Source organism: Eleutherodactylus coqui, chromosome 4 (assembly GCF_035609145.1).
Source record: "Eleutherodactylus coqui strain aEleCoq1 chromosome 4, aEleCoq1.hap1, whole genome shotgun sequence".
NCBI lineage: Eukaryota > Metazoa > Chordata > Amphibia > Anura > Eleutherodactylidae > Eleutherodactylus > Eleutherodactylus coqui.
The window spans coordinates 39,122,551-39,148,482 of record NC_089840.1 but is presented as its reverse complement, the minus strand read 5'-3'; the positions used below and the strand labels follow the sequence as shown (position 1 = coordinate 39,148,482).

The window sequence follows — 25,932 nt, the reverse complement described above, 5'->3', positions numbered from 1 at the left end:
CCAAGAGCTCCACTCCTGATCCTTTAGAACAGTCACACCTAACACCTCTCAGGTGTGAAAATGTACCATATGGAAATTGCCTGTGTTGCAATAATATCATACGCGGCGACACGTTATTTCATCCACAAACTGGGAAAAAGTTTAAGCTAAAGGGGCACTACACATGTAAATCTACATGTGTGGTATATGCTATTACATGTCCCTGCGGCTTACTCTATGTTGGGGAAACCATGGGCGAAGTTCGGATTCACGGGATTTCCCACAGAATTTCCGCCTGTGGAAGCTGCCATAGGATTGCATTAGAAAACGCAATCCTAGGCAGATGGCCGAGATTTGTCCGCAGAGGCCAGCACAGAAATGTCACTCCTGGGCCGCCGGCTCTGCTCTGCGCATGCGCCGACACATCACAGAGCCGTAGCCGCGGGAGCAGGTGAGCACCGCACTGGTCCCTGCAGGCATGCGGGTCGGGTTCCGCTGCTAGAATTCTCTCAGCAGGATCCGACCCGGCCGTCTACAGGCGGCCATAAGTATAGGATGTATGATCAATATTGAGTATTGTGTTAGATAACAATGCTTCTGATTTAATCGGCCACTGGGATGTTTTGTCTGCCGAGGACGGACATTTACTTATATAATGGATGTGAAATCAATAAAGAGATTAGAGATGAGTTTTGTCTTGGGTGTATCCATGGCAACAGTGGATAATGACATTCTGCTACACAATTTAGTCCTGCTGAAACATATGATCCTTTCAACAGGGGTTATCATACCCACCCTTATTGGATCTATACGGCGTTTGTCTACTAACTATCTTTTACTCATGCAGATCATACATAACAACTATGTGGCGAACCATACAACATGCCATGTGCATAGTATGAACGGTATCGAAACACATGGGGGCATCACTATGCTACAATCTCTGGGTTCTCAATACGATGCTGTATCGTTATCTTCTATGTGCATCTTGTTGCCGCTGCTGGTTATCTAGCAACGGTTACGTTGCCTCTGTTATACATTTAGTCCCACTATACTCTCGCGAGTCTTTGCAGGTTCCGCGCATGTGTAGTATTGAGTTGATGGTGGCGAACACTCACTGTGATGATCAGGTGATCATGCCCTAATTAGTATATGCCCACGGGCACTCAGACTTCTCGCGCATGAGCAGTGATGATACAGACGCCGGACGTAGACGGTGCATCACTGACATGCGCAGTAAGAGTGCCTGCACACCGTTCCACGAGATGCGTATACTACAGATGGGGTCACACACGTTATCTGTCATTGCACGAGATCTAGGATTAGCTTGAGAAAAATCCTTTGCAGAGGATCGAAACATTGCTGCTGTGCTGATGTTTGCATATGTATAAAAAAAAAACAAAAAACTTTTTTTTAACCCTTTCCAATCCAGTGTTAGACCTCATCTGACAATGAAATTTCCCTGTGCAGCTCCCATGTCAGATGAGGTCTCACACGTTTTTTCACACTATGCAGAAGAGATGTAAATAAGGGCTGAGGAGGGTGCGGGTGGCGGAGAAGTTGGATCGCACGATTGCTGTAATATTTTTGCCACACCTTCAATGCCCTGAAAACAAATCCCACAAAACACTAGGGGCATTGTGGGTGATTTTTTTTTTTTCTAGTTCGCCTCACTAATAAAATAGTGTAAAGGCTTTCCGATACATTATATACGGTACATTATTTATATTTTAATGGTACTATTTAAGCAAAAAACAAGCCGTCATTTGGCTAGATTGACAGAAAAATAAAAAAGTTATGGCTCTTGAAAATTAAGGAAATGACAGAACGAAGGGGGGGGGGGGAAATCACTGCTGTTTTCGGATGGTTAATCCACAGAGATGACTGTACGCTGACAACACGGCTGCTAGATATAACTTCTGAACAACTGTTACCTGCTTCCCAATTCAAATATGGCCGCACGAGTGCCGAGGTTTTAAAGCACCTGGATCTCGGACAGGGATGCTGAGCTGACCAGCTCTGTTCCCGACGGTTGTATTTCGGGTAATCTCTGAAGACGCTGGTTATTTGATTGTCTAGCGCGGGGTGCAGTCAATGATAGCCATCTGTATGTTGAGATGTCGTGCTGTCTGCCTGGGATCTCACCCCTCCTTCCTCTAAATGGTTTGCTTCTCGCATTATATAAGGCGCCGCCAGCCGTTATCAGATGACATATAGTCAGGATGCCGAAGCCTGGGGGACTTGGAGAACTCGAGGATGCGACTCCGGAGGTGCAGCAGATGTGTGACCAGGTGAGTGCTTGACAAAGACTCATTCTTTAGAGTCGAAACGTCGCCATCTTGTGTGTTGAGGAGGCATTACTATCTGTGTATTCTCATGAATGCATAAAATACAACCGCACCAAACCTGCTGCCTGACGTCTTTCTTATTATATGTATATCTTTGGGAATTTGGACTCTTTCCCGGTCTGGGCGTGCAGACAAGGCTGAAGGATACAGCTTAGGATTTTTTCCCCCCCCCGAACTGGTAGTGGTGAGTGCTGCTGCTCAACTTTGTTTACTGCAAGCCGTTATCAGATGACATATAGTCAGGATGCCGAAGCCTGGGGGACTTGGAGAACTCGAGGATGCGACTCCGGAGGTGCAGCAGATGTGTGACCAGGTGAGTGCGGCGTGCAGTTAGTGTTTCACGCATCTCTGTGCGCATTTGCACAAACCCGCTGACTTCTATGGGGACTTTTTGGTGCTTAAATACAAAGAAAATTGAACTTTAAAAAAATATATATATTTTTTTTTTTTATTCACATGAACGAAATGCATGTGCAGGATACAGATGTGACTTAACCCTTTGCAGTCAATGGGTTCTACCCAAATATGTCCGTGTGAAGCCAGCCTTATTTCCCTATAAACCCCCGGTCTTCTAATTTTTGCCCCAAAAGAGGCGCTAGGTTGTATTTTTTGGGGCGATGGCTTATTATTCTTAGCAGCCTGGTTCAGGTCCCTCCTGCTGTTCCTCCCAAGCTGTCACCCAGAACATGAAGGGGTTTAGACCAGGGGGCTCCTCCATGTACTGCTGGGGCCACATCTGCATCTGTGTTCTTGGGTTTCCCTCCTGTACTGCGCATCGTGGGTTAACTTCTAAGGGTGACAACCCACTACAGTTTTTTTTTTTTCTTTTCTCTGCGAAATTCGCAGCATTTTTTTTCTGCAGGGGTCAATGGGACTTGTAATGTTAAAATGGCAATTTACCACGATTTGCGCTAAATTGCGATTTTAACATTACAAGTCCCATAGACCCTTGCAGGAAAAAAACGCTGCGAATTTTGCAGTGAAAAAAAAAAACTGTAGGGGGTAGTCACCCTAACATGGCGGACTACAAGTCCTTCATATCTGACTGCATCGTCTCTCTCGCAGGTGAAGCCCGAGGTGGAAGAGCAACAGCGCAAGAAATACACAAAGTTCAAGGCCCTGAAGTACAAGACTCAGATGGTGGCCGGAACAATCCACTATGTTAAGGTAATTGCATACAGTTGTCTAGCGGGAGGACATCTGGCATCTCCAACCTTCCCCTCCCCAGTGTGGAAAACTAGTACCTAAGGTCACAGTGTCCCTGGTTGTCTGACAGGTACTGGTGGGACTCTTCCCAAATTCGTGAGACGTGTGTGGCGCATGTGTGTGGGATGGGTGTATAGAAATCCATGTAACCTGCTTGTCTGTTTTTAGGTCTCTGTAGGCAATGGCAAATGCATCCACCTTCAGATACTTGTTCCTCTTGATGGCCCCAAGCCGATGCTGTTAGGCACTCAGCCTGAGAAGACCGAGGATGATGAAATCGAATACTTCCCATAAGCTGCCTCTCTGCCCCTCCGTTCTGGTTGTTATGGACTGTTCTCTCACTTTCTTTCTACTAGTTCTTGAAATGCCTTAATAAGATTCTTCTCATTTTTGGGGTCCCTGGAAAATATATAGATATTTTTAATTGAACCTTGTCTGCTGTGCTTGTATTAAATGGGTGGTCTGGGCTTATTCCAACAGATGGCCCAACCTCCTGATGGCTCATCAGTGGCAGCGTGGCCCTCCCATTGACTCCACACTTCCTGCCTGCCTGCTGACCACATCCACCCTGCTGCACTGGACAGTGGGCCAGGTGATGTGATGACCGGGGCCTCCTGAGAGGAGCGTATCTGATGATCGGGGGTCCCCGGGAAGGATTGTAGTGGCCCTTTTAAAAGCCATTGCCACGTGAGGTCTGTCGCTGTTTACACAACTGTTGGTTTTGAAACCATTTCTGCAGTAAAAAATGTTATTTAATTTTTTTGCATTGGGGTGTCAGATGTGTTTTTCACGCATGCAAAAACAAAATCGCAGTGTGTCCTATTAAGAGTCAAGATTGCCCATTGAAGCCCACAGGCTTGCATCATACCGTGGATGTAGGAAATCTGATGTGCTTCTGGGTATTTGTGTGTGGTTAGAAAGTGCAAAAAAAAAAAAACCTGTGCGTGCGGGGTCAGATACGCAGGAAATACAATGTTTCGGTCGGAGTACTCTGCATATTCAGACTGAATAGTAACCAGACGGTGTGAATGAGCGCAGCTGTTTCAATGCTGCGGTTTCAGACCAGCTTAAAAAAAAAAAATCCCACTTTCCCAGCTGGCGCCATCTGGTTCCATCCTGCTGCGCTCCGAGCAGGCTTCCCAGCACTTTTCAGAGTTGACAGGGCATCTTGCTGGTAATGGGGGTTTAAAGACCCCCGCCTCCAGCCAGAGATTGCTCTGATTGACTGAGCCAGCGCTTGCTGCACCAATCACAGCCTCTTACCACTGCGCAGTCACTTCAATGGGCGACATACAGCTGAAAGCAGGAAAAAATAGAACATGCGCTGCATAAAACACTGTACAAAAAGGCCTGTGTGAGGAGGGGGGCGCCTTAGGGCTCCTTCATACTGGTGATAAAAATTGTGGGGGGTTTTTATGTAATCCTATGGCAGTGGGCACGGGCAGAAATTCTGCTGTGGAATTTTCACCCGTTGGCGGGGGCCTTAGTCTCAGTATTGGTGTGGCAATGTCTGGGCTTTCACCTGAAGGACGTGCTCACACGACCGGGTCGTATTCTGCAGCGTATGACTACTGAAGCAAATTAAGTTTTGTTTTGTTGTACAGTATATTGTCCGCAGGGAATTAGTTTGCCAACACCCCTTCTATTGCTCAGGTGACATGCCCATGTCCTGCTGTGGTAAGAGCTGTTCTGAGAGCCTTCAGGACACAATACGGCTCTCTAGCCTTGGCTGGTTAATTCTATTTTTGAAAGTATAAACCATTAAAAAAAAAAAAAATCTTGTGCCAAGAGGAGCCCCAAAAGCACAAGCAGAGGCTGCAGACATTCTGGATGGGTGTGTTGCTCTCCAGACTTCATCCTGCATAATCTGCCCACACTTTCTTTATTTCATTTACTGGTTTTCCCTCACTACTAATCCCTACCCTGGTTTTCAGGAGAGCCTTGAACTATAAGCCCTAGCTCATCTACATTAAAAAACCCATTAATACTCATCTGGTCCACAGCGTCCCTGTGCCTCTTGATAGTCTCTGGCAAGCTACACTGTCCTCCATGCTAACATATCAGTTTCTTTCTGGTGACAGGGCTTTGGATACCCCACCTCCACCAAAGCAATCATGTTGATTGGATTAAGTGTCAGCCACTCACAGCCAGTGCTCAATCATTCACAGACATTCAGTGAAGAACATCACTGGCTGGTGCCCAATCCAATAACAGCGCTCGCTTTGCTGGATGTGGGGTATGACACTGCATCAGATTGTCTGCTTAGTACAGCATACCGCATGTTCAAACAGTGATCACAGTATCTGCAATTCAAATCTGGTCACGGGAGCTGAACCTTAACCCATGTAGGACCAGGCACAGTAAATATACAGCACTTGGTCCCCGGTCTATATGACATCATAGATAGTAAATGGGTAAGTTAAAAACAAAATTACCGAATAAAACTACATAAACTGATAACCTAAAGCCAACCAAAACAGGTGCCGTACGCGCCCTTTAATTCAAAACCATACATATTAAAATATCAGAAACAAAACGAGGCACCCAGTCCCATATTTTATTTTAGTGTAAATATACAAATTTTAAAACTAGATTTTTTTTTTTAAATATTTTTTTAAGCTTTATACCTCCAATCAAACTTCAAAAAAAGATTAAAAAGTCAGTGGTATTTTCCAGCATATAAGATGACTTTTTAACCCAGGAAAATCTTCTCAAAAGTAGCGGATCATCTTATAGGCCGGGAATACGCTGTGGAGGAAAAAAACCACCTCCCGCAGCTGCAGGGTGTTGCTTCCTCCTCCACATCAGAGCATTGCTTTCTGGTGGTGGTGGGCCTTGAATGTCCCACCTCTAGAAAGCTAATGCTCAGATTGGCTAACTCAGCGCAGCGTCAGCCAATGAAAGCCGGTGCCGAGTTAGCATTCAAGTCCCACATCCAGAAAGCAATGCTCTGTCCGTGTGCAGGAGGGAGCGACAGCCTGCAGCAGCAGTATTGGTCTCTCCCACCACGCTACAGCATATTACCGAGGTAGAAGTCGACAGTTAGGGGGCCGTCTTATACACCGCAAAATATGGTATTTAAAAAAAAAAGTTGCAAAAATGAGACCTTAAAAGGGTCTGGTCCTTAAGCTACAAAAGTGGTTGGTCCTTAAGAGGTTAAAAGGAGTTGTACCAAAATTGCAAGTTATTCCCTATCCAAACAGTAGAAGATAACTTGCAGAGTGGGGGTCCATGTCCTATCTAATGTGGGGTTGCTGCAAACCCCTGCAGTGACAGGCCTAACAGGACACAAAGTCCCATCCTAGATTTTGGAAAGGAGCCCGCCCCCCCCCCCCCCCCCCCGATCAGCAAGTTATTCCCTATCCTGTGGTCCTGTTACATGAGACAAGCTGTCCGCTTGTCCTACTGCTGGTTGCTCCTGTGGTGCGTTGGTGTTGCTCAGCGCTGCCAGAATGTGTCCTGCAGGGAGACGTTACTGGTTTGTGTTGCAGTTTCCAGATGACCGGCTGCTAGATGTGAACCACATTGACATCATTCACTTGTGACCGCTGAAAAACCACCCTCTCGGCACACACAGCTCATGTACACGGGGAAAGGGGCACCCTGCTAACAATACTGGAGCCAATGGGCCACGCAGTCATTATTGATCACTTGTCTGTTGAGCCCCTGCCAATGAGTTGTCTAAGGCTGTACCCACAGGTGGTGTATGATGCAAGGATAGTGGCTGGCATGTGGTATACTCTCCCCCCCAGAGGAAGGTTGTCTGCTTTGTCACTTACCTGTTATTGACTAGGAGTCACTCTGAACTTTTTTTGCAGCACTGATTACTGCAACACAATTCACAACCCAAGCTGCTTCTCCAGCACAAATGTAGGCCACTTTCACATGTGTGACAAAACTGCGTGATTTTCTCACGATGCGACGGCGCTACAAATCGCATGTATGTGAAGCTCCGGCCTTCCAACGGGTTCCTTCGCATTAGTGATGTTTTGTAGTTTGCTACATTGGAGGAAGGGAGGTGGGTAAGAGCGCGGCCTGCTGAATATTGCCATGATTTGCAATGTTTTGTAGCCGGTTTTCCCTATAGAGCTTTCCTTTGTGTTGCAGCGCACAAAATTGCAGTTTACGTGTCCTGCAACTTTAACAGCAGGAAGTCCTACAGCTTCCCCTAAAATAAGCTCTGTCTAAATTAAAAAAAAAAACAAAACACCACATTACGTAACAGGCGCTGTCCGCTCCGCTTGTATGCAGTCTTCAACTGCCACTCATTGGTTAGGGGGTTCATAAATCCTGCCTGCAGGCAGTGCTGGCTCTGATTTGTTCTCGAGCGCAGTAGCTCGGCCAATCACTGCAGCGCTCGATGAACCAATCAGAGCAAACAAGTGTTGCAGAGCTTCAGTAGCAGGAGAAGTGGACAGTGCCTGTTAGGTAATGGTTTTATTTATTTTTTCTAATGCAGCTAGGGCTTATCTCTAAAGTCCCCTTGAAAATCCCAGCAAAAGAGAAAGACAAAACACAGCGATAGCACACAGAAATTACAGGAATACAGCCGAGATATCTAAAAAGGTACGTTAAGTAGACACTTGATGACAGAAATGCCTAGAGGACAAGGTTACTCCGAGGAGAGGATTTCATGGCACGCTCCATCTGAAAATTATATTTAATGGTAATAAAACTACAGATTTCATACAAAATGGCAGGTTGTTCTCATCTCAGGTCGCCCTCATCTGCGCAATCAAGTCAAGTTGCGTTTATTTTTGGCTACGTCCAATCACAGATGAGAAAACCCTTCATCCAGTTCTCCATCTCAGGCGTTCCACAGCAGAACGGTTGGTCTGGAGCACGGCCGTCCCCGATCAGAGTCCCTGAATCACTGCTCCTTCGGGGGTTTGTAGTGCAGTCGACAGCGCTCATGAAATACCTGCAACCACAAAGACAACACAGTCATTAGTTACATCAGGTCTTGTACACTAGTCACATCCAGAGCTGCACAGACGTCTCTTAAAGGGGTAATACCAGAGGTGTAAGTTATACTCTATGCACAAGATAGTGGATATCTTTCTGATCAGTGGGGGTCTCAATAAAGAGACCCCTGCTGATTTTGAGAACAGTGGTCCCATGTTCCCCATCCTCTTCACTGTGAGGTTACTGCAGCCCCCCCAACAAAAAAAAAATATCCTGCAGTGTAATACAGTTTATGCCCTGTCCTACCATCCAGGCCGGAGGCTCTGCACCCTGCACTATGTTTCTCAGGCTTTAACACTTGTTATATCAGACTCCCTCAGACCAATATCTTTAGGTCTGGGAGCCTTGCAAGATTTGTTAAGCGAATAGCGGACTGTTATTTTTTTTTCTTTTTCCGTTCATTCTAATCAATCCTCTTTTGTCCATCTTGAGATTGATATAAGATTGAACTTTCTCTGTTTATATCATTCTGGGGTTTGGTGGCCTTGACATAGGCTATACAGATTGCTTCATGCCCTATTTCCACTGACATCTAGTGGTTAACTTTGGACATTTATGTTTTTGTTGCTCACTAATTGAGGTAGTAAGAGCAAGAGTTCTAGTAATCCTGGAACTATAGGGCATTTGGCCTAGTTCCGGCTATTTCTAAACTTGTTTGCAACATCTTTTGGAGGTAGTATTTCCTTTAAACTCCTCCATTTTATAAATCATGAGCTTCCATACGAGTCTACCAGTATCATCTGACTCATACGCATCAGGCCATCCCCAGCAGTACTAGATACTAACTTTACCTGTAGTTCAGTTCTCTTATCTTGTCATATGCTGCTCGTTTATACTAATCATTGAGGACCAATGAGCCGGCTGTTCTGAACTACTTTACTATACTTGTCCAGTCCACCTTTCACAATCTGAAAAGAAACAATCTCTATAGATCTGACAACATCTTCTGTCTTTTCAAAAAGTGTAAGACCTCACACTCCTGATGAACCGCAGCTATCATGCGGAGAAACGCGTTGAGTTATATAATCTAGAGTCGATACACTCAAAGAGTCAACATAAATTTAGCAAGAGATTACGCCTTGAGGTGGATGCTTTGTTGATTTATTTAACGAAGCAGTTATCCTCAGCACACAAATATATGCTTCTCTATTTTTCGGAGCTTTAGGATCAAATTCAGCTCAGAGAGGTCGCAAGAGTTATTGTTAGCTATCATGCTTAATAATGCTTGTTTTTAAGTTTTTTCTAATAAAGTTACATGTTTTAAAGGGGTTGTCCCGCGCCGAAATTTTTATTTTTTTTTTTAAACCCCCCCCCCCCACCCCCACCCCCGTTCGGCGTGAGACAACCCCGATGCAGGGGTTAAAAAAAAAAAAAAACAAACCGGAGAGTGCTTACCTGAATCCCGGCGGTCCGGCGTCTTCATACTCACCTGCTGAAGATGGCCGCCGGGGTCTGCTCCCTCTGTGGACCGCAGCTCTTCTGTGCGGTCCATTGCCGATTCCAGCCTCCTGATTGGTTGGAATCGGCACGTGACGGGGCGGAGCTACACGGAGCCGGCATTCTGCACGAGCGTCCCCATTGAAGACAGCAGAAGACCCGGACTGCGCAAGCGCGGCTAATTTGGCCATCGGAGGCCGAAAATTAGTCGGCACCATGGAGACGAGGACGCCAGCAACGGAGCAGGTAAGTATAAAACTTTTGATAACTTCTGTATGGCTCATAATTAATGCACAATGTACATTACAAAGTGCATTAATATGGCCATACAGAAGTGTATAACCCCACTTGCTGCCGCGGGACAACCCCTTTAAGTAATCCTACTGTGAAGTGCAGTGTAATACACCATAAATCTGTACAGCACAGCTCCACCTCCTACAATGCATCGCAGCAAACCCTCTAAACAGCAAGAAGATGCAAGATCAGTCTGAGCTAGCGGGAAACCAGCAGAATTATTGTTGAATGCAGCTCTGGATGTAACTAGAGTATAAAAGAAAACTAACTGATGAGCAGTAGATGTAGACTAACATATCTGTTAGTGAGCCCAATACAGATACACCCTCCCAAAAGCAGAAACATTTACTGCACCTTCACCATGAATTACAGTCATTACTAGTGGCGAGAAGACTCCAGAAGTGAGCGGTGGCCTATTCAGTGTCACAGGTCCCCGTGGGGACGGCGCCAAGTAGAGGTACCAGACAGAGTTGGAGGAGCCGCTTCTTACCTTCCAGCTTCGGTCGTTCACCACTTCCTCCACATTCAGCTCCGACTGCAGCAATTTCAACTGCAAAAGAAAGAAAAGGAAGAGGAGGATGGGTTAAGGGTCGCCTGCTGCACTGCATTGTGGGAGATGTAGTGCACTGCCCTCACATTTGAGATTGTAGACCAGAAAAATGAGCTGTACGAGACATATAATGGACAATAACTTTATGATATTTATCATCGCACGAACCGTCTGATTTAGTTGAGCCACAGTTCTATCTTTGGGAAAGCTGGGTGACCCCCTCCGAGACCAGCTATAGTGGGACCATCCAGCTTCGAGAAGTCTACCTAGTATAGCAATAATGCATGTGGGCTCAGGCATCGCTAGTCCAATCTGCCATTCAAGACCCTGGAAAAGAGTGAAGATGGCAGCCAGACAGTGTGGCATACAGCGCAACGTCACTTATTGGGAACCATATATTCACTCAGCTTTCCTGAATGGCACACCTGCATAGTCCGATAGCGATCCAGCCAAATTACTAGATAGATGCGATTCAAGAAAGCTGGGTGACAACGCCTACAGAAAGGTAATGGCAATGATCAGTCATCAAGCTTTTTCAGAAGCTGATACTACTGTGGTGATGGGGGGGGGGGGGTGTTATTTAACGCAGGATTTGACGCTACGAAGTCGGGCATGTATTTGTGTCACAAAGAGATGACCCCCAAAATCACCCTGCTGCCCATAAGACATCACTACTCTATACATGCATGGAAACAATTTAAGGTAGGAGGGTGAAAAAAAACAAAAAAAAAAAAACATGGGGGGGGGGGGGGGGGTGGAGCTTCCTGAATGGGTTAGGGATCTGGATAAATATAAGTAAAGGAACATGCAGAAGACGCGATTCTTTTCTTGTTAATATGGTGGAAAAGACCCTGTAGTTCAGTGCAGCCAACCCAATGATAGTCATACTGGCAGGTGAGACTTCTGATGGATTAGTGACTAGAAAAATGTGATGTGTGCAGGCGCAGCTGACTGAAGGATAAAGTTCAGCTTCTTGTTTTATTTTATGCCAGCCTCTCTGCCCGGTCCACCATGCACATGCCAACACAAGGTGTATGCCCAGCCATAACCGAGGACGGGGCGTTGCCACTAAATGAGTCTTTCTATGCTGGTATAAAATAAATCGGAGGAGCTGAACGTCTCGTACTGAACGTTATCCTTCGCTCAGCTGCGCCTGCACACATCACATCTTTTACTTCACTAATCCATCAGAAAATATTAAGGGAAGATGTAAATCACACATCGCATCAACTATCTCCAAACTTTCATGTCTGCCACGCGTTCAGCGTGAACCTGCTGCAATCCATAAAAAGAATGTGGCCCCAATGGTGGACCTGGATTCTTTATATCAGTTTTGCATACACAAGTAAATCTCAAGATACCAAACCACAAGCCGGAGCTGCCAATCCTGGGGTAGAGCTGTGAGCAGAGGTCCCACTGCAGGACGTCGGATGCTCATGGAGTCTGTATGAGTTTGGTCAGCCACATGCAACCACGCTGTAGCCCTCTAGGAGGCACTGTGTACGGCTCTAGCAGCGCTCCTCGAACAACTGATCAGATATTGATGCTGATGCACATTCCAGCAAAATGCAGGCGCCGCTACGCCGATTGTACCCGACACCGGGACGCATCAGTTCAGTCACAAGGACAAGCCCGTTGCTCAGTTTGCGTTCAGCAGTGTAACACCCTAGAAGTAGGTTCATGCAGCAGAAGTCATTGGAGAAATTCCACATCTTTCTGACGCAGATCTGCATGTGGGGTTTCTAAGTGAAGCCAAAATGAGCGCCATGTCAGTCGTTGATGTGGAAATCACAGAATCTAGATTTTCCACATGAATTTTGCCCACTGAAAGGGCAAATTCCACACGCAGATCCGCATCAAAGACACGGATTTTAGAGGCAGAATTCACATGGAACTTCTCCACACTGAATTCCACTGTGTAAACATGCACTAAGGCCTCATGTCCACGGGCGGGCCGGATTCCTCATGCGGTAGCCGCCCCTGCCCGCGGCCCTTCATACCCGTGTATGCAGGCGGCGTCTGCGCAGTTCACAGTCAGACGTGCTATATATATATATATATATCGCCTGCTCTTTCCTCGAAAACAGTGTCAGTGAAAGCCGTCCGTGTAGGAACCGCAGTAAAATAGAGCACGCTGCGATTTGTTTTCCGCATCAAGAGATCCGCAAATCAAATTCGCCCATGGGCATTGGGCCTAAGTGACTCGGGGTTGTACTGTTGTGAGGGTATATATATATATTGCCATATGTGTTTTTTATGCTTTTATACCTATATGCAAGTTTTATTCAATTCCAAATGAAAAAAAACTTATATGTCGCCTTACATCAGATATTCGAAGGTTGAGAGAGATGTTCTAGAAATTCAGAGAAAACCACCGAACCAGACATGAAGGACGCATGTACTTGGCCGATTTCCCAGAAGCGCTGGAACAAGATATCAAGATGTTCAAATGTACATAATTTTCACTGTCTTAGGCCCGAAATCCGGACTTCTTAGAATTGAGTGGGTGATTCTTTGTACTGGAGTTAATTGAATACGTGATTTTCTGTACGTAAGCCAGAGGCGCCAGTATCAAGATAATGACTGTTGTATGACTTTCACTGTCTCAGTCCGCAAATCCGGACTTCCCATAAATGGTTATGAGCCCATCACCCCCTAGTGGTGAGGGGACAAAGGGTATAAGATCTCATGTAATCTGTAATAAAGCACGACGTCGACGTGGGCACAGCTGAGAGCCATGTCCCGTGTGAGAAACTATACCAGACCTCTGTGTGGTGTCTATTCTTACGGCCGGCAGCGGGGCAAGTGGGGTGGGCCCGATTGGTGTTGCACTTAGAATTTTAACCCTGATAAATGGCGCCCGAACGTGCGGCGGTAAAATCGGAGCTTACAGCGCAATTCACCCGGATCCACGCTACTGAGAAACCGTCCTGCTGCAAACCGAGCCTGATCAACTCACTTAGAACTCCAGGTAAGACCAGCATATATTTATGTTGTGTTTTACACTGCGAGTCTTGCAGCAGGACTGACTATCTGTGGTTTGTGACCGGACGGGTTGGGTTAAGAGTTCTACACGGTAACTCGTGTGGGCTTCGGGTTTGCCGTCATGGACCACTGACCGTGATATGCGCACCAATCGGTCACCCAGAAACTAGTCTGTAGTCTATTTGTTGTTGAAGTCCGTAGTGTTTTAGCGATAGTGGAGATTGTTTGATTGTTTGGTGTATCTGCAGAGGTTTTTTTTCTCTCTTTCTTTTCATTTAATCTCATAAGAGAAGGGACCCTCAGTTTAGTTTAGTTAGTTGTTAATGGTTTAGCAGAGAGGGATGCATTTTGTGAGATAGGCTTCATAAGAAAAAAGGGACTCTCGGTCGGTTTTGCCTTATATATGGGGCTAGCGATTTGATTTCAGAGAGATGCATTTTATGGGGGCTGGTTCCATAAGGAGAAGGGACCCTCGGTTGTTCTGCCGGTATATAAGGGGCTGACAATTTGAGAATTAAGAGGGATGCATTCTATGGAGCGTGTTATTATTATTATTATTGTTGTTGTTGTTGTAATATGTGTAAGATCTTATTAAAGAAGACAGAGCCCCTCAAGGGCTGCCGCCGTGTGGATGAATCAGTAGAATGTAAGAAAAATCTAATGAAAATGTGTGACACCGACCCGCATGGCAGATTACAAAATGGTGTCTGGGAGGAGGTCTTTAGGACCCAGAGGTGCCTTGAAAGATCAAGGTTTGCTAGAAGCAGAGAGAGAGACAGTCAGAGAAAGTTACGTATGTACACATTATTTGTTTAAGAAAGTATCCGTAAGTGAAATGTTGAAAAGTACAGTAAGTGATCAAGAGGGCGTCAGGAGAGTGTCTATTGAAGGTTATATTGGCAGTTAGGTAGAGAGAAAGTGCTGAAGGAGCAAGCAAGTCGATAAGTAAGTTACAATGCATGTGATTTGTTGGTAAAGAGAGATGGAAATGTGTATAATACAAGATAGATAATAGATAATATGTATAATCCATACTAGGTGGATATATATATATATATATATATATATATATATATATATATATATATATATATATATATACTGTATGTGCAAATAGTTAACAGCTTGCTTGTAGGGGAGAAGAGTCTGTTGACATGTAGCTGTGAGCTTGTGTTTAGTCTCCAAGGTCAGGAAGATAACAGCGAGAGAGAAAATGCAATAACATCCTTGGTTAATATCTTGGCTTGCTTACAATGAATTGAAATGAATTTAATTAGTTATACTGTCTTAGTAGGCAGGGAAATATAGTAATTTCTAATGTATATTCTTACTTATACAGGGGTTGAAAATGAATGTTGCAAGGTCCCAGCATATGTTAATTATGAGTTCAAATGTTTTTTCAATAGTTTAAGCTAAAACTTATTCAGCCTGTGTTTTATATTCGCGGAGAGATAACAGTCAGGGTCACAAGGGGGGCTGAAAAATACCCAGAGATTCTAAAACACTTCAGCGTTTAATACAGCATATAATAGCTTCAGTAGATAAGAAATATAGAATATTTCAGTCACTCAGCAAACTTTTTCACATAATGTGTCATAAATAGCGTTCATTCATAATCTCATCTCAATAGAATCATGTAATTTATAAAATGATAGCACTCACCTCGGTGTTTTTCAGCTGATGTATGTATGTTTGTCAAACTTTTTTTTGTCCGTGCATCTGTATGTACTGGTACACCTTCAATGGGGGGGGGGGGGTGACGGAGCAGACTTGAGAGCATGGATGGATGAGAGTTAGTGACCCGTGTGTTCGGGCTGCGTGGAATGTGTGATGTGGATAATTGACTGGGGATAAAAGTCCTCCCCATGCATGGGACTTTGCTTGGTTGAGATGTGGATGCTTGGACGGTTAAGCTGAAATTAAGCTGAGAAGACGGACGCAATGTGCCAATATCGAAGGGGTGGAGCTATATGATGTAATAGTACGTAATAATGTTTCATCCCTCCTCTTGCACGAGGGAGGGGGTGAGGATTTTGAGCAGCTAGTTTTTTTGTTTTGTTTTTTTTTCTCCTGTCTGAGATTTGATAAGATATTGCAGGCAGGAACAGACTAATAATGAATTCACTTAAAGGGATATCACATTTCAAATATTAGTAGAGGTTTTGTAGATTATTCTTCCCCGGTGTAACTCATGTTTCTGCTATTGGTGTTAACATTTTACAGGCCTTATCTGCATCCATCAAATCTTTTTACAATGTTGTATTAACCTAAACCCGGCTACTATTGTTCCAATTGAGTACCCTGGTTTAAAGGGGGGGGGGGGGGGAGGAGGAGAAGGCATAGGTGATCCAGGTATTGCAAGTCAGCCATTTTAGGTATTGCAAGTCAGCCATTTTTAAAATTTTTTGCAAGCCATTTTTAAATTTTTTGCAACAAGGTTCTGATCTTTTTGAAATAAAATACCAGCCTGATTGTCTAGCATTGATGCAACAAGAAAATTTAAGTTTTAAAAAAAGTTACTGAAAGCCCTTGTTAATAATGCATATTTTGAGTTGTTTTTTATAGATGGTACCCAGGGTGATTGACGACTCCACACTGGATATACGGTGGTTACACAACAAGATGTCCTAAAAAGCAGAATGTCTCCGCATGTCGCAGTACAAGAAGCGGAACTGAAAGCACTTGCTGAGGCGTGTAGAATGGAGGAAGGTAAGACGGCAAACATTTACACTGACTCCCGGTATGCATTTGGCATAGCTCATGATTACGGCCCAATAGGGAAGGCCAGACAGTTTTTTTACCACAGCAGGACAGCCAATTAAAAAATGTTGCAGCGGTGCAGTCTCATGGAGACCCTATTTCTACCTGACAAAGTGGAAAGCTCACACCAATCCCTACACCGGAGAAGCAAGAGGCAACGCCATCACAGACCACACAGCAAAAGCAGCGGCCCTCAAGCCGTGGAAGAAAGAAGAAAAGAAGAATTTGACTACACTTGGACTTTGATAAAAATCTTGGACTTTGATTATAACTTTGGACTTTGACTAAAACTACAAATGGACTAAAAAGGGACGGCGTATGGTGAACAGTCAACAGCACTTGCCCACCATAGTCCCTGTGCACCATGATGACCCAGCTGACGCACGAAAAGACGCACCTCTCAAAGCAGCAATGATGACGACGCTTGAACAAGGACGGGTGGCTCCTTGGTTTTCTGTAGCTGCTGCATCATTTGTCCAATTTTGCATGATCTTTGCCATAAAGCAACAGGGCAGAAGTAAATTTGCCACATCACACTTGCCTAGACCACTCTACCCATTTCAGGGATTGCAAATTGGCTACACTCAGCTCCCACTTGTTGGGAAGTATGAATATGTGCTTGTTGTTGTTGATTTCTTTTCAGGTTGGAGACCTACCCTGTTACCAAAGTAAATAAGCAGGTAACCGCACAGAAGCTCATGAATGAGGTAATCCGCAGATACGGGGCACCGGAAGTGATTGAGTCAAACAAAGGTACACACTTCACAGGTGAAATAATGCAACACATCATGTCTGTTTTGGGTATATTCCAGGCTTTTCACACACCCTACCGTCCACGGAGTAGTAGGAAAGTAGATACAAAAGGCAATAGAGAAAATGGGCAAATTTTGAATTGAGTGTCTTCTATTAGTTTTTCTTTTTCTCCGGAGGGTACATGCCACAGTAGCTGAGTTTGGGGAATGATTTTCTTGTTAATGTTGTCATAGGCCTCTCCAAGGAATTGTCAATAATGCATTCTGCAGTCTCTGCTTTTATCCCAGGTCCTACAGATGAGTGTCACAATCTAAAACCAGGTGACAGGGTCTATGTAAAAAAGTTTGAGCGAGAAACCCGGTTTGAATGTCCCTACCAGATGTTGTTCACCCAACTGCAGTCAAGCTCGAAGGAAAACCCACTTGGATCCACACTTCGCACTGAAAAAACTAATGATCCTGCATATCCTTTACATGCTATAATGTGGTACAATTCCTCTAACACACACCTTTGACTACTGTACACTAGCCCCCTGTTTCACAACAAATTAATACAATCAAATGTGCAATCAATAAGACTACACAATCCAACACCGCATCGTGCTAAGACGTTAACGCTCCAGGTGGTAACTTTGATCCACATGTATACATAGATGCAATAGGAGTGCCAAGGGGGGTGCCAGATGAATTTAATTCTAGAGATCAGGTTAAAGCAGGTTATAAGTCCTTATTTGCTATTGTCACTGTTAATAATAATGTAGATTGGATGAATTATATCTATTACAATCAGCAGAGGTTTGTAAACTACACCAGAGATGCTTTGCAAGGGTTAGCTGACCAGTTAGGGCCCACTGCATCCATCGCGTTCCAAAATAGAGTGGCCCTGGATATGATTTTAGCAGAAAGAGGTGGGGTATGTAATTTCCTGTACGTGTATTATCCCTTTGATCAAAAAGAGTATGAGTAAGGGACTGGATAATGTGACCAAAATTTCCCTTGTTTGAAAAAGATGAAGAGCCAGTTCCGATAATGCCAACCACGTACGTTACCAGAAGAATGGAGAGATGGACTAGTACTGTGTCTGCCTCAGTCTCCTAAGATGGACTGTCAGTGGACTTCCCATTTGCCTAGGGAAAGTGCAGAAGACCTTAGGTTCCGGCGAGGGCACACCCTGTGGGGTGTTAACTTGTACAGATAGAGGGTATGGATGCCCGGAAATAAGCCCAGGGAATCCATGGCCTCCTTCTGAGGTGAGGTAGGGATCCCTCCCTTTTAGGAGTAGGGACTTACGGGCAGTGGAGAAACCCTGACGCAAGGGAGAGACGACCGAGGAAGAGTGCAAGGTCTGATGCTTGATCTCCATATTAAGTTTTTTAGGGGGGTTTGTGAGGGTATATATATATATTGCCATATGTGTTTTTTATGCTTTTATACCTATATGCACGTTTTATTCAATTCCAAATGAAAAAAAACTTATATGTCGCCTTACATCAGATATTCGAAGGTTGAGAGAGATGTTCTAGAAATTCAGAGAAAACCACCGAACCAGACATGAAGGACGCATGTACTTGGCCGATTTCCCAGAAGCGCTGGAACAAGATATCAAGATGTTCAAATGTACATAATTTTCACTGTCTTAGGCCCGAAATCCGGACTTCTTAGAATTGAGTGGGTGATTCTTTGTACTGGAGTTAATTGAATACGTGATTTTCTGTACGTAAGCCAGAGGCGCCAGTATCAAGATAATGACTGTTGTATGACTTTCACTGTCTCAGTCCGCAAATCCGGACTTCCCATAAATGGTTATGAGCCCATCACCCCCTAGTGGTGAGGGGACAAAGGGTATAAGATCTCATGTAATCTGTAATAAAGCACGACGTCGACGTGGGCACAGCTGAGAGCCATGTCCCGTGTGAGAAACTATACCAGACCTCTGTGTGGTGTCTATTCTTACGGCCGGCAGCGGGGCAAGTGGGGTGGGCCCGATTGGTGTTGCACTTAGAATTTTAACCCTCATACTGTGATGCTCAAGTGTCCCCTTAATTATTTCCGAGCAGCAAAAAACTGATCCTGCATCATCCAATCAAGCTCCGCCCCCCAGCATACAGCGGTACGGCGCGCCGCTGCCTTACCTTCGTCTGTTCTTTCCTAAGCTGTTTCATTACCACCAAGCTGTCCGGCTGCTTTTTCCTCTCTTCCTGAAATCTATTCACATTAGTGGATGTCTGGGATATACAGTTCTTTATGGCCTTCTCCCGGGAGACGTGCGCGCCTCGGAGCTGGAAAGGAAGAGGAAACGTTAACGGAAGGCCAGCGGTGGGCAGAAGAGGAGCGCGGGTATCAGCGGCCACTTACAGAGTCATACAGCTGCCTGCAGGTCTGACTGGCGTCAATCTTTCCAGCGAATGACACAGTGGGGACGGTTGTATTCAGCTCGTGGACGATCCGGTCGTCTATAGTCCGCATGAGCCGGAGGATTTCCTGTGGAGACAGATTACATCACGACTATATGACCTTCACTGCAGTCACGGCAATAACTACATTCACAATCCACCCGGTGTTGGTCAGGCACCAAGGAGGATGGTAAATGCAGCTCTGGGTGTGACTAGTGTATAAGTTCTATTGAACTTTAGTTACTAAGCTTTTAGTAACAAAAGCTTCATTCCCAAGTTCACACAAAGCAGTGAACTGTATCCTGACATACAAAAATATTGGCATGCAAAGCAAGAGGGGAGGTTTGCCAAGTCCTGACCCTCCTGATCACTCATGCACCACTGCCACCTGCTGCTGGTTTAGTGTATTTACAGGCGTTCTTATCAGAGTGCCATTAACATTCGCTAGTTCGCTCCAATCTGGCAGCACCTAGACCTACACGTTCAGACTGGCAATTATTAATCAACCGCTAGCGCATGTCCTGGCATCCTAATGTCCTTCTACACGGGCCAAAGTTCACAGGTTACTGGCCAGTCTAAACGAGTCTGAGATATAGCGAACAAACTTCTTCATCTATATGGGGTGGGGGGGATAACATTTGTCAGCAACACATCTCTCCACCCATGCGAGTAGGAAGGTGTGCCACTGTCAAATGATCACATTAACCCTTTCCAATCCACTGACGTCTGAAGGCATTCTGATTGAAGGCTGGACAGCTCCGATGTTGGAAGACGTCCGGCAGGGTCTTCTTACTGTAGATTACTGGCCGCTCTGTTGTTGGGGGCCCCTCCAGCATGTCCCATACCACAGTACTGGCTTTAGCCAGCAGATGGCACTGTTGTATAATGGCAGAAAGAGAAAGCCCCCTACGAAACCCTGAATCCAAAATTGGTTTGCAAAGGGTTAAATTAACAGCACCTTGTGGAAACCTTTGACACAGGGACGCGCCAAAAGTCTTGATCGCTGGGGATCCAGGCTCCGAGATCTCTAGCGATCACTAGAAAGCAGCAGCTGAAACACTTGTCCGACGGCCGGCACTGCCCGCTAGCCGAGGATGGGTAGATAGGCTTTCTATAGGCCAGTCTACAGCTAGCGGGCAGCGACAGCAGTCAGACGAACCCTTCAGCTGCCCATTTCTAGTGATCGTGGGGGTCTCAGCAGTCAAACCGCTTGACATGTCAGAAGATTTTGGAAAGCACTGTTATACTTGAACGACTGTCTGTAGAAACAGACTGTTCTGCAGAAGAAAAGCCTTCACACAACGGACAATGAAAAGATACATCAACGTTAGGAATGGCAGAAGGGGGGAAAAAAATAAAAAATATATATATTTTTTTTTTTAACTTTATTGGTTTTCTTTAAAATTTTTAACGGGGCTTTGCCATTCGCACAAAACCGAGTCCCCAGCTGGGCTCTGGCTAAAATGAAGTACAAGGGTGTACTCGCCTGTCCGGGAGGGTGACAGCTGCTGCCGGTACTGACAGCGACTCCCAATCAGAGGCCACAGTGTTACGTCCCCAAACGCCTGTAAGGCTTGAGGGACAGTTAGGAGGGAAAGCCTCATGGGATCTGGCAGCTTTATGTACATGATGGATGGATGATATGTCACCGTCTATGGAGGAGGTTTTCTGGTTAACTATGATATGTTACAAAGGTCATTACTGGGTCAGATGAGATGGCAGAGAGTGAGTTCTGCCCAGTGATGGGCTGGTTGGCAGCAGCAGCAAAAGACTGGCTGAAGAAAAATGGCAGGAAATGCCTGTGGTTGTCAGGCAGAATCTGGTGGCCTGACAGTGGCTGGTGATTGGCCCAGAGGAACAAGCTGGGAGGAGCAACAGTGTGATATGGAGGTGCAGAGATGTGGGCCATCATCATCTGGAAAGGAAGCAGCATGCAGCATCCAGGTGGCAGCTCCCTGTTCCTGTCAGCTCCCCTCACAATTCCTGTCACAGCTTCAGATCCTCTGTGAAGATGGAGGACCTTCTGCAGCAGCTGATCGTCGGCGAGGATGAAGCAGACGATGAGGAATAGCTGCGCAAATGTCTGGAATCCCCTGCGCTTCAGCTTAGGACTTGTCAGCAGCACCGGCCAGGAGGAGCTGCAGAGGACATTGTGTGAACACTTGTATCTGAGAAGGACTTGTCAGTAGAGAACCACCAGTGAAGCGAACACAAGGGCTGCCTTTACCTTCATCCGATCGGAGGCAACTGAAACCTGGCAGCGGGAACAGTGCCCAGCAGATGCCACGCCAGCAGGAACAGTGCCACCAGATGACAACACCAAGTCCTGTGCTGCTGCAGTTGCAGGGTACAGGTGAAGCTCTACAAGTGGTGAGACCCCTGGTTACTGGCACCTGTGTATAGAAGGATTTAGCTTGTGTACCAGTTGGGAGCGATTTCGCACTGCGGTTTTTGTGTTTGGTTTTTTGGCGGGCCGGGCCAGGAGCGGGTCCATTACAGCAGTGTTCCCCAACTCCAGTCCTCAGGGACCGCCAACAGGTCATGTTTTCAGGATTTCCTCAGTATTGCGCAGGTGATGTAAGTATTGTCGGTGCCTCAGACATTGCCACAGGTGTTCATACAATAGGAGATCCTGAAAACATGACCTGTTGGTGGTCCCTGAGGACTGGAGTTGGGGACCCCTGCATTACAGGGAAGACATGCAAATCTTTCCATTATGCTTTCTCTCTGCTCCTGGCTTTGGCTCACAAGGGGCTGGGTATGGGGGCAGTCGTGTGAGCGCCCCCTAAGGTAGATTTGTCAGTTTAAATGTGTTAGTGTTAACCCTTACTAGGCTGTAAAGAAAGGGCGAGTCAGGGGATGAGGGGGAAGGTATGTCTGCTTAACAATTGTGTTTTATTAATGGTATAATCGCTGCGCTGAGGTAACGGAGCGCTGCACTGAGGTAACGGAGCGCTGCACTGAGGTAACGGAGCGCTGCACTGAGGTAACGGAGCGCTGCACTGAGGTAACGGAGCGCTGCACTGAGGTAACGGAGCGCTGAGGTAACCACTGCTTTGTATCTGTCGGCTGTAAGATAACTGACCACCTATTATGCAGACCGTCGGCTCCGAGGTAACCGCCGCCCGCAGACCGTCGGCTCCGAGGTAACCGCCGCACAGTCTGTGGTTGCGGCGGCTGCTGCCGTTAATCAGATTTGGTTTATAATTACTTGTTATTTTATAACTGTTACTTTCATATAAAGAATCAGACTCTAATGATGGGGGGGAGGAACAGAGAGGGTTAATAATGGTTACCGGGATGTTGGTGTCACCTCGGTGTAACAAGTTAGGTGGTTGTTAGACATCTTTGGGGCGCCTCACTACACGTAACCCTGTTAATAAACACCGCGGCCTTCTTTATCCAATATTGGTGTCTGTGTGGGCTATTTATAAGAGTTTGGGAAGGTTTTAATAAAGCGTAAGATTCCATGGCATCGCGGCACCCAGGATAAGAGCGACGATGCCAGGAGCGCAGATGGCAACACAGCAGCGGTTATGTGCTTCCAATGGCCGTCTGCACAGAAGTCCCCACAGATACTGACTGTCCGCAGCGTCCCGGGGCTCCAGGAGAGGCGTGTACACCCTTGTTTTTTATTTTAGCCCCAGCCCAGCAGGGGGGACGGGATGGTGTTCTAATGGCAAAAGCTATTTAACCCTTTCCAATCCAATTTGTATCCTGGCTTTCCTAGGCGGCTTACTCTTTTTCTGCCATTATACAACGGCGCTATATGCTGGCTAAAGCCGGTACTGCATGAGGTGACACGTTGGATAGGCTCTGACAGCAGAGAGGCTGGTAATATACAGTAAGAGAACCCTGATGGACATCTTCCAACATCAGAGCTGTACAGCCTTAAATCATAATGTCTTCAGAGGTCAGACAGTGGATTGCAAAGGGTTAAAGATATTGCACCTTTTTTCACATTTCACCCCAATTAAATAATACTATTGAAAAATGCAACTCAGACCACGAAAAATGAGCCGTCAGACAGCAAAGACTGAGAAATACAAGTGATCATTTTTTGAAAGTGCGGAAGAGAAACCAGAAAAAGGGAAAAACTAAAACGCTGCAACCTTAAAGGGGTTGTCCAGCGGCAGCAAGTGGGGTATACACTTCTGTATGGCCATATTAATGCACTTTGTAATGTACATCGTGCATTAATTATGAGCCATACAGAAGTTATTCACTTACCTGTTCCGTTGCTGGCGTCCCCGTCTCCATGGTGCCGTCTAATTTCAGCGTCTAATCGCCCGATTAGACGCGCTTGCGCAGTCCGGTCTTCTCCCTGGTGAATGGGCCCGCTCGTGCCGGAGAGCTGGTCCTTGTAGCTCCGCCCCGTCATGTGTGCCGATTCCAGCCAATCAGGAGGCTGGAATCGGCAATGGACCGCACAGAGCCCACGGTGCACCATGGGAGAAGACCCGCGGTGCATCGTGGGTGAAGATCCCGGCGGCCATCTTGCTAAGGTAAGAAAGAAGTCGCCGCAGCGCGGGGATTCAGGTAAGTACTAAACTGTTTTGTTTTTTTTAACCCATCCCTTGTGTTTGTCTCGCGCCAAACGGGGGGCCTATTGAAAAAAAAAAAAAAACCTTTCGGCGCAGGACAACCCCTTTAAGGGGTTAAGTTATCCCTTAACAGATTAGGGGACAACTAGCTGATGGGTCGGAACCACCGGGACCCCCACTGATTGCCAGAACAGGGACCCCATGTCTGTTGAGAGATTGCCAAAACGAACGGAGCGGCAGCAGCAGTTCGGGCACCAGGCAGAGCCGCGATCAAGCACTGGCGACCTTTGAGGCTCCCTGTCAGGAGTCTCTTGGAGGACACAGAGCCCCTGTGCTGGCTCTCGGTGGGGGTCCCAGCGGTTGGATCCCACCAGCTAGTCCCCTACTTTGGGGGAGGGGAGACCTTAATGCCCCTGGAGTCCCCATTTAATGGTCCAGTGATAGACGTTTCCAGGAACGTTGGGTGACACCCTGCAGCCACCATTACCGCGGCGATCACTCAGCTCTTCTGATGCCCCGAGGCGCAAGTCTGGCAATAGAAACATTTGGGGTACCTATTCTGGTACAGCCCATTTATCACCTCCCCACTGCTCAGCCCCCACCAGTCCTGAGAACAGGGCCGGTAACCCCCTCAGGGCATCGGGCAGCAGTGGTCACACGCAGGAGCTAGTCGAGCGCTCGTACTCAGCCATCTCCATCAACCCCACTGAAACGAAGCGTGGCGCTGCGCCTGTGTGACCCGCACTGCGTCCAGTCTGCCATCACGGTGGTGCAGAGAGCCCACAGACCAACGATCTCAGCGGTGAGACCCCCACAATCAGACTATGGATGCATCAGTGCAACCCCTTAAACACAGACACCTTGGTTGTCTCCCATACATAGTCCCAGCAGCTCACAGAAGTGTATACCGCAGCACAGCATGCTGGGACTTGTAGTTCTGCCACCTGTGCCCAGCAATGGTTAGGAGTTGGTCTTCAGAGGAACTACAACCCCCAGCATGCACCTTCAGCCTCTTCATTAGAAGCACCTCTCTGCCTGGCAGGGCATGCTGGGGGTTGTAGTCCTCCAGCTGCTGATCATGCATAAACCCTGTAACCAGTTCCCCGCGCGGCTGTACAGGAGGTCACCGGGCGGCGCACGCGGGGGCATCTCATTGAATCACCTGTAGGAGGCTGCAGATAAGAGCCGGAACCCCCCCTCCTCCAGCATCGGAGCCCGAGCGCCCCCTTGCGGCTCTCACAACCCCCCGATAAGCGGGACTCGTTCAGCTGCAAACCTCACCTGAAACTCCGTGAAATCCTCACAGCTCACCTCTCCACTGGGCGCCGCCATATTGAAAAAGCCAGGGGTCCTTCGCGTCCCCAAGCTGTGACCTCACGACTAGGTGTCCATGGCGGATGCCTGACCCGGGCCGGCAGGCCGCGCTTCCTGTGAGCCGCCTGACGTAGATGCTTTATAGCCATGTACTGCGGGACAATACGTAGTAATGGGGATAATTACATAATACCATCCGATCCAAGGCCCCCAGTCTGGTGACACGCAATTGCGTTCCACGGCCGCTGAAATCTACATATATATATATATTTTTTGCTTTTCATAAGAAATATGTCGCAGCCCCATTTTCTGTGTGATTCTTTATAGGAACACTGGGCTACAGATTGGCTACAAGAAAATGGCCGCGTAGTAAAACCAAATGAACCAGTCCTTCACTCCTATTGG

The 25,932-nt window shown here is 46.5% G+C and overlaps 2 protein-coding genes across 3 annotated transcripts; one reads left to right on the top strand and one right to left on the bottom strand.

Annotated features, from left to right (window-relative positions):
- Positions 1-2,546: 2,546 nt before the first annotated feature.
- LOC136625255 (cystatin-A-like) lies at positions 2,547-4,261 on the top strand. Its single transcript, XM_066599308.1, has 3 exons — positions 2,547-2,640; positions 3,393-3,494; positions 3,702-4,261. Exons 1-3 carry the CDS (start codon positions 2,572-2,574, stop codon positions 3,825-3,827), a joined length of 297 nt encoding a protein of 98 aa, XP_066455405.1. The 5' UTR covers positions 2,547-2,571; the 3' UTR covers positions 3,828-4,261.
- Positions 4,262-8,175: 3,914 nt separating this feature from the next.
- Positions 8,176-25,722, bottom strand: MIX23 (mitochondrial matrix import factor 23). 2 transcript variants are annotated; one of them, XM_066599302.1, is made up of 5 exons: positions 25,525-25,722; positions 19,632-19,757; positions 19,409-19,555; positions 10,720-10,779; positions 8,176-8,454 (listed from the first exon to the last, which is right to left on the bottom strand). In XM_066599302.1, exons 1-5 carry the CDS (start codon positions 25,543-25,545, stop codon positions 8,404-8,406), a joined length of 405 nt encoding a protein of 134 aa, XP_066455399.1. In that variant the 5' UTR covers positions 25,546-25,722; the 3' UTR covers positions 8,176-8,403. The 2 variants fall into 2 exon arrangements, with proteins under 2 accessions (XP_066455399.1, XP_066455398.1); XM_066599301.1 differs by having other exon boundaries at positions 25,495-25,711.
- Positions 25,723-25,932: the final 210 nt, after the last annotated feature.

Bases quoted from the DNA above. Each gene is read 5' to 3' on its own strand.
- MIX23 (XM_066599301.1), bottom strand. From the start codon at position 25,545: ATGGCGGCGCCCAGTGGAGAGGTGAGCTGTGAGGATTTCACGGAGTTT. The intron at 19,556-19,631 runs GTAAGTGGCCGC...CTTCCTTTCCAG, and splicing joins GCAGGCAGCTGTATGACTCT to CTCCGAGGCGCGCACGTCTC. The intron at 10,780-19,408 runs GTAAGGCAGCGG...TTTCTTTTGCAG, and splicing joins TTAGGAAAGAACAGACGAAG to TTGAAATTGCTGCAGTCGGA.
- LOC136625255 (XM_066599308.1), top strand. From the start codon at position 2,572: ATGCCGAAGCCTGGGGGACTTGGAGAACTCGAGGATGCGACTCCGGAG. The intron at 2,641-3,392 runs GTGAGTGCGGCG...TCTCTCTCGCAG, and splicing joins TGCAGCAGATGTGTGACCAG to GTGAAGCCCGAGGTGGAAGA. The intron at 3,495-3,701 runs GTAATTGCATAC...GTCTGTTTTTAG, and splicing joins GAACAATCCACTATGTTAAG to GTCTCTGTAGGCAATGGCAA.